The following is a 12,607-nucleotide window of genomic DNA, read 5'->3' as shown; positions in this document are numbered from 1 at the left end:
TTGCTCTGCGGGGCCCACACAAGCGGCTCCGGGGGCCACACACGCGGCTCTGCGGGGCCCACACAAGCGGCTCTGCGGGGCCCACACAAGCGGCTCTGCGGGGCCCACACAAGCGGCTCCGGGGGCCACACACGCGGCTCTGCGGGGCCCACACAAGCGGCTCTGCGGGGCCCACACAAGCGGCTCTGCGGGGCCCACACAAGCGGCTCTGCGGGGCCCACACACGCACGGGGGGACAGGGAGGGGCGGGGAGGGAGTGATGTCCCACATACTGATCAGGTCACGGTGCAGATGGGGCCCACACAGCGCTGAAGGGAAGCGATGTGCTGGGGGTCGCTGGCTGGCACTGTGACTCCTTCATCTGTGGGACCGAGCAGGACGCCGGGCGGTAGCTCCGCCCACAGATGATGCTCAATGCAGGAGAACACAGTGAACGCTGTGGTCTGCGGGCCTTAAAGGGCCGGCAGCCACAGTTTCCAGTGCCAAGGACTGCGGTCCCCGGAACTCGGCCCGGGGGCAGCAGAACTGACGAGGCCGAGTGGGCCCCCCCAGCTCTCCAGGGCCCCGGCATTTGCCCGGGTATGCCGCGTGCTGACGCCGGCCCTGCGTCTACGTCTAGCCATGTTGGAAATTTTGGCTTTTCGGTGGTAATTGACTTGTAGACGGCTTGCTTCTGGGGGCCGTTGTTAAATGGGGAACGTCAAGTTGACATTTTGGACACCACTATCCCCAGGCTCCACCAGTCTACTGCTGCAGTGTAGGATTTCTCCAGGAGCACTTCTGGGGCCATGTAGCGGAAAGTTCCCGTCCGTCCATAGATCTTTTTGGACGCAGTCAGTCCGTCTTTTGCCACCCCAAGATCTATAATTCAGGCGTGACCATCTTTATCCAGCATGATGTTGGCTGGTTTGATGTCTCTGCAAAGAAAAAAGAAAATGTATTAGTTTGTCTATATAACCACAGGACATATTTGAAAGGTGATACAAGAGACTAGTAAAACATGCATCTCTTACCGATGGGCGATGCCATGGCCGTGGAGGAACTGGAGGCCACAAATTAATTCTGCTGTGATAAACCTGATGAGAGAATAGACTGTTTAGTATCAATGACGTGAAATCATCCTGAGGATAAAACTTATTACAATCTCTAATAGAACCTATTGACGACCCATTGTCCGAATGTTTCCATATTTTCCTATATTTTGCCATTTTTCATTGTTAGATACTCACCGTGTGGTCTCGATGTTCAGTTTGCCGCTCATTTCAATAAGTGACTCAAGGCTGCCACCGGACAAATACTCCATGATGAAATAGGCCTGGCTCTGGAAATAAAAATCAATATATAGATATTATCCTTAGCTGCATGTAGCACATATATTTCATGGTAAAGATGTTTGGAGCATGGAGACCCTTCTGTACCTGAGACTGCAAAGCGGCATCCAGATGACTCACGAATGGGCAGTCTCTGGCCGCCCGGAGTATGCGCGCCTCTCGCCGTAGGGCTTTGGCATTGTCCTGTTTCTCAATGATCTTAATGGCCTTGTAGATGTTTTGGCCACGGACTGATGCCAGCACCACCTGAGGAAAAGACAGGGAAAATAGCCATTAAAGAGGTCACATTTTTATTTTTTTTTCCTCCCCTTCTTCTAAGAGGTATAACTTCTTATTTCTCCATTGACATAACCGAACGAGGAATTTGTTTTTTGCGGGATAATTTGTAGTTTTGAATGACACCATCCATTTTACCATCCACTGTACTGAAAAAAAAGGAAATAAATTCTAAAATGGGGTAAAATTTGTGTAAAAGAAAATTAAAATATTCTGCCCTTGATTCTTTTGGATTTGTTTTTACTGTGTTTGTTGTATGGAAATATAAAGGCCGCTTTACACGCTGCGACATCGCTACCTAAAGCACCCGCCCCCGTGGTTTGTACGTCACAGGCAAATCGCTGCCCGTGGCAAACAATATCGCCGGTACGCGTCACACATACTTACCTTCCTAGCGACGTTGCTGTTGCTGGCGAACCGCCTCCTTTCTAAGGGGGTGGTTCGTGTGGCGTCACAGCGGCGTCACTAAGCGGCCGCCCAATAGAAGCGGAGGGGCGGAGATGAGCGGCTGTAACATCCCGCCCACCTCCTTCCTTCCGCATTGCCGGCGGCCGCAGGTAAGCTGTAGTTCGTCGTTCCCGAGGTGTCACACGTAGCGATGTGTGCTGCCTCGGGAACGACAAACAACATGCAACCTCTACAATCAACAATTTTTTGAAAAGGAACGACATGTCAATGATTACAATTTGGTGAGTATTTTCCATCGTTAACGGTCGTTCTTTGATGTCACACGCAATGACGTCGCTAACGATGCCGGATGTGCGTCACGGAATCTGTGACCCCGGCGATATATCATTAGATATGTTGTTACGTGGAACGGGGCCTTAAGTCTCCAGGTCAATATAATCACAGCTGTTGTAGCAGGATAAGGCACAGCCACAAAACTAGAAACGGAGGTGCACTTGTCAGTTCCCATACCATATACATTCAAGTTAAACTAGGCACTCTTCAGGGTTTATTTTGAATGAAAAATTTATTTCCCAAAAAATTATTTGTTGTGAACATGTGATGTTTCGGCCACGTGATGGCCTTCATCAGACAACTCACATAAATGTAAGTACTGGAGCAAGTACACAAGCAGCAACGTGTATGGTACATCAAATCAAAGCAGCGTCTGCAACTTATTAAAACCAAGGTCAGTAGGAAGATAGCAACATAAGCAGTTTAGACAATATTATGCCAAAAAAGAGATGCACCTTGTAACAGGAGCCAGTGTCAGCATGGAATGGCGGTATAGAGCAGGGGTATCCACCGCTATACAGCGCCTCAGACGTTGCTGCTTGTGTATTTGCTCCGGTATTTACATTTATGTGAGTTGTCTGATGAAGGCCATCACGTGGCCGAAACATCACATGTTCACAACAAATAATTTACAACATGAACAATGTATATATATGTATATATATATATAAAAATGTATTAAAGAATCATAGAAAATACTCGTAGCCTTTTTCTCACTATGGAAAGTTATATATCTACCTATTTATGTCCTTACAGTGTGTTTATATATCTACCTATATGTGTGTGTGTGTACATATATATTTATATGTGTGTATATATATATATATATATATATATATATATATATATATATATATATATACAGTGCCTACAAGTAGTATTCAACCCCCTGCAGATTTAGCAGGTTTGATAAGATGCAAATAAGTTAGAGCCTGCAAACTTCAAACAAGAGCAGGATTTATTAACAGATGCATAAATCTTACAAACCAACAAGTTATGTTGCTCAGTTAAATTTTAATAAATTTTCAACATAAAAGTGTGGGTCAATTATTATTCAACCCCTAGGTTTAATATTTTGTGGAATAACCCTTGTTTGCAATTACAGCTAATAATCGTCTTTTATAAGACCTGATCAGGCCGGCACAGGTCTCTGGAGTTATCTTGGCCCACTCCTCCATGCAGATCTTCTCCAAGTTATCTAGGTTCTTTGGGTGTCTCATGTGGACTTTAATCTTGAGCTCCTTCCACAAGTTTACAATTGGGTTAAGGTTAGGAGACTGACTAGGCCACTGCAACACCTTGATTTTTTCCCTCTTGAACCAGGCCTTGGTTTTCTTGGCTGTGTGCTTTGGGTCGTTGTCTTGTTGGAAGATGAAATGACGACCCATCTTAAGATCCTTGATGGAGGAGCGGAGGTTCTTGGTCAAAATCTCCAGGTAGGCCGTGCTATCCATCTTCCCATGGATGCGGACCAGATGGCCAGGCCCCTTGGCTGAGAAACAGCCCTACAGCATGATGCTGCCACCACCATGCTTGACTGTAGGGATGGTATTCTTGAGGTCGTATGCAGTGCCATCCAGTCTCCAAACGTCACGTGTGTGGTTGGCACCAAAGATCTCGATCTTGGTCTCATCAGACCAGAGAACCTTGAACCAGTCTGTCTCAGAGTCCTCCAAGTGATCATGAGCAAACTGTAGACGAGCCTTGACATGACGCTTTGAAAGTAAAGGTACCTTACAGGCTCGTCTGGAACGGAGACCATTGCGGTGGAGTACGTTGCTTATGGTATTGACTGAAACCAATGTCCCCACTGCCATGAGATCTTCCCGGAGCTCCTTCCTTGTTGTCCTTGGGTTAGCCTTGACTCTTTGGACAAGCCTTCCACTTCCGGATGATGCTCCCAACAGTGGAGACAGGTAGGCCCAACTCCTTGGAAAGGGTTTTGTACCCCTTGCCAGCCTTGTGACCCTCCACGATCTTGTCTCTGATGGCTTTGGAATGCTCCTTTGTCTTTCCCATGTTGACCAAGTATGAGTGCTGTTCACAAGTTTGGGGAGGGTCTTAATTAGTCAGAAAAGGCTGGAAAAAGAGATAATTAATCTAAACATGTGAAGCTCATTGTTCTTTGTGCCTAAAATACTTCTTAATACTTTAGGGGAACCAAAAAGAATTCTTGTGGTTTGAGGGGTTGAATAATAAATGACCCTCTGAATAAAGTTTTCACAATTTAAAAAAAAAAAAATAAAAAAAGAAATAACATTCTTTTTTGCTGCAGTGCATTTCACACTTCCAGGCTGATCTACAGTCCAAATGTCACGATGGCAAGTTAATTCCGAATGTGTAAACCTGCTAAATCTGCAGGGGGTTGAATACTACTTGTAGGCACTGTATATATATATATATATATATACACATACACAGTACATACATATTTTTTTATATATATATATAAATGTAGAAATGACAACTGATCTCACATTAGTATAAAATCAAATTGCTTGTAAAGGCAAATTTCAAAAAAATAATAATTCATTAATCACTGTATAAATATTTCATTAAAGTGCAAGTCCTTATAATGAAAAACATGTGCATGTCCAGTAGGAATATTGAAAGAATTTTTACATATGTGACTACACATAGGAGAGCAGTTATAGAAATCAGGATCCTATGGGACCCGGTAAGGCTGCTTTCACACATCCGGTTTTTCCTGTGTGGCACAATCTGGCACTTTGCAGGAAAAACGCAACCGTTTTTTTTTTGCTACCGGTTGCGTTTTTCCTACATAGACTTTAATTAGTGCCGCATTGTGCCGCATGGGCTTGCGTTCCGTCCGGTTTTTGCCGCATGCGGCAGATTTAGCCGATGCGGCGGCCGGATGGAACGTTGCCTGGCACGTTTTTTTTTGCGGCAAAAAAAAACCACATCGCGCCGCATCCGGCCGATGCGGCACATTTTTCAATGCATGCCTATGGACGCCGGATGCGGCGCGATGCGGCAAAAACCGCATCCGGCCGCCACATGCGGTTTCGTCCACTGCGCATGCTCAGTAGCGTGCCGCAAGCGGCAAGAACCGGATGGGCCGCATGTAAAAAACTTATGCAAAGGATGCAGGATGCGGTGCTCAAACCGGATGTGTGAAAGCAGCCTAATAGTACACCAATGTTTTTTCCAGAATTAAGGAGAACTAAATTTAACAGTTCCAACTTCATTTTGATAAATGCACTAAACAGCAGTGGTAAAAAAAAAGAAACCCTCCAAACTCTGCAAAGTAGTGCAAGGTGCATACACATTCAAAATATATATATTGCAAGACTAATAAATGCCAATATAAAATGCCAACTGTTTGATAACAATGTAAAGTAACCATTGTTCGCATGCCACAGCATTCAATTGGCTACTCAATAGAAAGAAGGGGTGTAACCATACTTAAATAGTAATGGGGCAGGTAAAAGTCAGGTAAGTATAAAAACTCTATCCCCGATGCCATATAATGCTGCTCCATAGTGAACAATGGACAAATATTCACAGGAAAATATACATGTAAATAAACATTGCTATACTTAGTCTGCCACTGGGAACCCCCTGATGCATGTTTCGTTGCACCACTGAACATGTTACAACTCTAGCTCCATCTATATTATTATAGGGCTTGCATAGACATAATATCATGGAGAAAGGAAGGACCTACTGATACAAGGGCAGGTTACAATATTGCAGTATAATAATTGTACACAGGTAAGACTTATAAGGTGCAGGTCCCACTGTTACGTGTAGCGCACCATACTGAGTAGCAGTCACATATATTATGACCTGCCATTTACCAAATAATTAGACATCACTGACACATTTTATAACATTTTTCAAATTTACATTACATCAAAACCACATTGGAGTATTCCATGGAATAGAGTCCGAGCTTCATTAATAAAACAAGAAACCTTTATTCATTTTTCCACACATATCAGACATTAACCTTCTACCTAAAGTTCTGACCGGAAACTGTCACTTTGTACTATAAGGACCACACTAGGAAATCCTCACCCTCACTGCAATGTATGACCCGGGCAATGTCATTAATATCTATAGTCACATATACTTGTAGTAACATCTAACACATGGGACTTGTCTAATCCTCCTCATATTATCTATATATCTAGAACTACCACCACATTGTAGATGAGATGTGAATGTGTTCTCTACCTGCTCTTGGCCCTTCATCCTCCAACTCTCTGGTGTTGGGTCCAATAATCCTCTTCTTCTTCTTGATGTCTTCCTCGGGGCTGGCTTCTCTCTTCCTCTTCTCTTGTCCTCTCTCCTCTTCTCTCATCTCTCCTTCTTCTCTCATTCTCTCATCGTTTTCTTGTCCACTGTACGTCATTTTGAAATTCTCTCGCAGAACAATCCAAACTCTCTTCTGCACAAGGCCGTCGACAGTTGGAAAGTGAGCGGCAGTTGAGCGCATGCCAGTCACATGACCTCAGGATGGAAGTCTCAGTGGGCACCTGCTATGTTGGAGGTTGGCAAGTGCCCACTGTATTGTAGACATCATGAGTGGCATCTAGGGTGCAGATACATATAGAAAATCATGGGTGAGGTTTTGGTTGATGTGATATTAAGGAAAAAAAAACCCAAGATGGAAATTCATATTTTATGGCTTTTATGTCTGAATTTGCAGTGGTTCCCATGTTTCATTCCTTCTCTAATGGGGTTAATTATAAATAAAATTGATGGCAATGTGGACAGTTTGAGAAATAAAATAAATTAGATAATCCTTGTGAGGGGCAGCGTTGTCTAATACTCAAAGGCCTTGATTTGTCAAGACCGGCGTTGTTAGTTAACGCTATACTTCGACTGGAGAGGGGAGTATATCTTAAAAGAAGTTGTATAAGATCTGGGGGGCGGTTGGGTACCCCGGGCCTTCCCTCCTCGGCGTTACTGCAGGACAGTGCGGGGACCAGGTCCTTCTTCTCGTAACCGGTTGATAAACCTACTGGAATCGAGTGAAATGTGTATTACTGGATTCATATGGTCGCTAAAGATGTTGGGTAAATTATATTATGGGTCGTATATTGGGAAATAATATGTACTTTGTGACCCATACTGAGGTGAGGCGTGGACTACAGGCGCATTGTTTACTATGTAACTTGCTGTTTTTCTCACTGACTAAAGGTTTTTCCCCTTTCTGTGATGTTTTTGTGGGCAAACAAATTTTTATATGTGTTGTGTAATTTTACTGTTAAATAAAAATGAATCTGATTTAAAAAAAAAAAAAGACCAGTGATGTTCACGTCAGTCATTTTGGTGCAGCTGCCAAAGACGCCATTCTCCCGTTATAGAAATATTTTGTGACTTTTTAAAGTGTTTTACGTCAGATTTCTGGTGTGAGCACTTTGATGAATTATGGCCAAATTGTCGTGTCTATACTTCTGTATTTCCAGCTAACCCTTAAGGGCTTATGCGCACGTTGCGAACTCACATGCATTTACGCTGCGTATTGCACTGCAGGGTAAATGCATGCATCCTGTGTTCCCTGAACAATCTATTAAGATTGTGCATGACACGTGCGCACAATGCTTTTCTGAACACAGCGATTTGGGTGCTAAAATGACTCAAATCTATGCATTCATAAAATGAGCATATCAATTATTCCTTGCGTTGTGGATGCAGCTCCCACTCTGTCTATGGTGGGGGCAGCAGCCATAGCGCATGAAATCGGGATTTATTCTGCTGAAACTCTACATCAATTATGCAGTGTTTCTGCAGCGATTTGATGCGCACATGTGCTGTCAAATCACTGCAGAAATTTCAGCAGTTACGTGCGCATGAGCTCTAATAGTTGCATTGTCACTGGGGTTTCTCTGGGGTTTCCTCTGGGCTTTGCTCAGGGGTTTCCTCTGGGGTTTCCTCTGGGGTTTGCTCAGGGGTTTCCTCTGGGGTTTCCTCTGGGGTTTCCTCTGCGGGTGCAGTGATACTTTGTGTCTAGCTCGAAAACCATAAGTCTGCCGTCCCTCTGTGTCACTATGTGACTTTAGACTTATGAGTCTTTACATCGCGTGCTCTGGGGATTTGTTTATGGCCGGAGTCACACTTGTGCGTATCTGGTGCGAGTCTCGCATCGCATCACCCAGCTCGGCCTGATGCTCTCCGGACAGGAGCGTCTCAGCTGCATGGAAATACATGCAGGCGATCCACTCCTGTCAGGAGAGTGCGGCCGTGCCAGGTGATGCGATGTGAGACTCGCACGAGATACGCGCAAGTGTGACTCCGGCCTATTTCAAAGCTGGGAACGGTGGGCACATGGCCGCTAGTAAGCGATATGCTGACTCCCAACCATAATCTGACTAGATGGGTGCAGCCCTGATAAATACAAGTGTATTGAGTGAGGCCGAGCCCCTGTAGTCAGATTCTGTCCGGGGTCTATATATTGCATCCTCACAGCCACGTGCTATAGAGCCACTGTAGACTTGTGGATTTTGACCGGACAGCCCCTTGAGAGTCTGTTATGGTATAGCCAGTCATTAGTTTAGGCTTTCTGACATCAGAACTGGGGATTATTTTTCTGTGCAGAGTTTATAATTGTAAAACTAAAACTACTACATTTCTTTTTAGAGATGGCCATAAATGCTTTCTATATTTACAGGCTGATGGCGTGTAATCACTCATTACTTATAGTGGGGAGAGTGTTCCTATGTGTGGTGTAAAAAGGGGTTTATTCAGCTTTTTAAAATTGGTGACCTATTTTTAGGATAGGCCGTCTGGATAAGATCAGTGAGGATCCATCTCTTGCACTTCGGTTGATTAGTGGTTTAGTACAAGGTATAACAGATTTGTCACATGCATGAAAAGTAGGGAGTTTGCCAGTATGACATCCTATGAAGATGTGGAGACTGAAGATCTGGCCGAGCCCCGTAGCCCCTCACACATCTGATTAGTGGCTGCTGAGAGCTGGACCTCTATAGAATGCGCTATCTGTTTTATCAGGCTGTGTAAGGTCCGGACACCATTATGCTGAGGAAAGCTTCACTATTTATTTCTTAATCATTCCTCACTGTTTTGTGTGTCCACTTTACACGTGTCCATCACTTGGACTTTGTCAGGATGCGGTACCCTCACAGGTTGCTCTCATGGCAGGTCTAGGAGAAAGTGTGTGGCCCTTAGGTTCTACTCCCCCCTAAACATCAGACTCCTCTCTCCGGAGGGGAGTCAACTGTTGGAGTTTCCCAGTTCTCACCTTGGGTGGCAGCCAGGCCAGGTGCCGGGAGTAAGATTGGGCTTTTCCATGGCTACAGCTAGGGAAGGCTACTAGTCCCTGACTCTCGCTGTGGCCTTCTGGCTCGGAGGGATGGAGAATGGTTTTGGGGATCCTTCTTCTGAGGGTTTCAAGTATATCAGCTTCTAAGTGCACTTTTTTGTAACACCGATAGTAACTTTTTTAGCACACTTGGGTGGAGAGTATGATCTCGGGCTTTAAAGGTAAGGTCTCACGCTTTTTTATTTTTGTATTAATAATAGTGATTATGAAATCAAGTATTTTTAATACAAAATTAAATTCACTGTTTATTTAGTTTTTCTTTAATTCTAGTTTTACTGAAGCACTAGGGGCTGCCATCTTGGATTTTCTGTGAGTAACGACAGTTACTCACCTCCCTTATGGCAGCCCCCTGTGCATAGGAGACTGTTGTCGGACTCCGACCCGTATACTTAATACAGAAACAGCGTCAGCTGTCATCTGGATGCACCCACTGGGCTGTCCAGATCACAGCAGAGGGAGGAGATCAGTGTCATCTTTGTGGAGCTCACAGCATATGCTGTGTGCTCCACTTTTCCCCTGTCACCCGCCGGGATGGATGGGGTCTTTACCGGTGTCGGCAGCAGTGATTGCACCGTAAGTGATCGTGGCGTGCTGCTCCCCACTCTGCCGCTCACCCCCCCCTCCCACTTCACTCACAACCCCTCTCCCCACGTGTGATCCCCACCCCTCCCTGTGTGTGCTCCCCCCCATGTGTGCCCCACCCCCCTTCCCCGTGTGTGCTCATCCCCCCCTCCCCGCGTGTGCTCATCTCCCCCTCCCGTGTGCTCATCCCCCCCTCCCCGCGTGTGCCCTACCCCCCTTCCCCGCGTGTGCTCATCCCCCCTCCCCGCGTGTGCTCATCTCCCCCACCCTGTGTGTACTCATCCCCCCTTCCTGCGTGTGCTTACCCCCCCCCTACCCGTGTGTGCTTACCTCGGGCCTCTGTTCCTCATTGCTATGTACTGTGATCGCTGACAGGACAGGTTGCCGAAACCGCAGGTCTGAGGTGAGTATGTACCTACCCGTGCTCAGCTGCCGAGCCGCTTGGATCCGGACCTTCAGTGGATGACTCAAGGGTCTCCGGACCCGGGGGTCTCGCGGTCACTTCAAGTGAAAAGGGGGTTGTGGTTTGGGGACGTAGATGTACGGCCGGAGCCGTGTTAAGTTCATGACGTCACCCACAGGATGTGGTGAAGGTAGACACCACCGCTGCAGTTACGGGGCACCTGGGGGAGATGTTATGCAGCAAGTTGTTAACCCCTCCGTGGGCAGGGATGGTGGCCCCGGGACCCGTTGGGGGTGTTTGGTGGTGCAGGGAGATGAGCAACCGGAGGGTGCGGTTGTACTCACTATTAGTAAACACACGAGTCTCTGGTAAACCAAGGTGATGGTGGTCGGTGCCCACAGCGAGCTGCGGTCTGGTCCCCCACCCGGCTGGTGGTCTCTGTCTTTCTCCCGCACCTGTGTTGGATGGTGGACTACCTGGGCCTGCAACTTCAGGAGTCCGCTCCCGGCTTGTGGTTGCCTAAGGAGCCCTTTGCCCGCAGACGCTGGCCCGTGGGATCTCTGAGCCGTGGCGGTGGCTGTTTATCCCCCTCGTTGGGCTGTTGCCTTCAGTCGGGACTTTGGGTGGAACAGGACCCCTAGTCCTGGCCGCAATCAGTGAATTAGCTAGCCCGCAGTAGCTTCTGCACCTAGCTTCAGGGTCTGAGGACCCCCCTTTGTGCTCCGGTTTCCGAGTCGGTTCCCTGGGTCAGTATCGGCGGGCCACTACCGTGTCCCAGTCTACCTCAGTCCCATCGAGCTGTCTTCCCGGCTCCTGCAGATGGAGACCGCCGTCTGCCTCCTAGCCAGCAGTACCAGGGCTCCTACCCTGGCACCGGTTCAATTTGGGTTCTCGCCTCTGCTGGAGCTGCACACAGCTCCAGCCCACACACCTCTCCAACTTGAACTCTAGAACAGAACTCAACTTTCCCGCCCCAGGCTGTCTGAGACTCCTAGGTTGGCGTCTTCCAACCGCCTTGTTCCACCCCCTGGTGTATCCATGAAGCCCTGAGGTAGGGTGACTAGGGTTTTAAATGTTTGGCTGTGTGTTACCTATGGGGGACAGGTGTAATGCGGGGCCCTATTTGTGACTACCTGGCCCGGCAAGGGCGTCACAACTACATGTGGCTGGGAACGATGATCTGCAGCCTGAGCGGCACTGCACACAGATCACCCCTCCTCGCCGCATGTGACCTCGGACTTTCGATCCTGGCCGGCAGCACAGTATATGGGGGCGTGAGATACATATGGAGCATTGGGATACAGTCAGTGGGCATTGGGAAACAGTGGGGCATTGGGAAACAGTCAGTGGGGTATTGGGATACAGTCAGTGGGGTATTGGGATACAGTCAGTGGGCATTGGGAAACAGTGGGGCATTGGGAAACAGTGGAGCATTGGGAAACAGTCAGTGGGGCATTGGGAAACAGTCAGTGGGGCATTGGGAAACAGTCAGTGGGGCATTGGGAAACAGTCAGTGGGGCATTGGGAAACAGTGGGGCATTGGGAAACAGTCAGTGTAGTCAAAGCTTTATTGCTGAGCAGAAAAGGAGGTCTGTGTAACAAAATGTCTCTGAAGGTTTCTGTATTCTGAAGTATAGGTTTGGGCTCTTCACTTTGGAGGAACTACACCTTGTACATTCACTCATTGTGTGCAGGCTGCAAGTCACACAAGTCACAGGTCACGTCACTCCACAGGAACAGCGGCGCCAACATCACTGGAACGACGCTGCTGTAGGAGGGGAGAAGTCACTTTTTTTATTTTTATTTGGGTCTTGAATTGATTAAATTGGTGGCACGGTAGCTCAGTGGTTAGCACTGTATGGTGGCTCAGTGGTTAGCACTGCAGTCTTGCAGCACTGGAGTTCTGTGTTCAAATCCCACAAAAGGCAACATCTTCCAGGAGTTTGTATGTTCTCCCTGTGT

The 12,607-nt window shown here is 47.1% G+C and overlaps 2 protein-coding genes across 2 annotated transcripts in view; one reads left to right on the top strand and one right to left on the bottom strand.

Annotated features, from left to right (window-relative positions):
- The window catches only part of SUB1 (SUB1 regulator of transcription), a 502,862-nt gene that overhangs the window by 409,980 nt on the left and 80,275 nt on the right, over positions 1–12,607 (bottom strand). The gene's annotated exons all lie outside the window — the stretch shown is intronic.
- LOC142257630 (mothers against decapentaplegic homolog 4-like) overlaps positions 6,934–12,607 on the top strand; it is a 21,559-nt gene continuing 15,885 nt past the window's right edge. Inside the window, exon 1 of the mRNA XM_075329802.1 lies at positions 6,934–6,937. Coding sequence (XP_075185917.1) covers positions 6,934–6,937 — 4 coding nt within the window. The remainder of the gene's footprint in view (positions 6,938–12,607) is intronic.

The sequence above is a fragment of the Anomaloglossus baeobatrachus genome, chromosome 1 (genome assembly GCF_048569485.1).
Source record: "Anomaloglossus baeobatrachus isolate aAnoBae1 chromosome 1, aAnoBae1.hap1, whole genome shotgun sequence".
Taxonomy (NCBI): domain Eukaryota; kingdom Metazoa; phylum Chordata; class Amphibia; order Anura; family Aromobatidae; genus Anomaloglossus; species Anomaloglossus baeobatrachus.
Note: the sequence above shows the minus strand (reverse complement) of the source record. Positions and strands in the feature narration are given on the sequence as shown.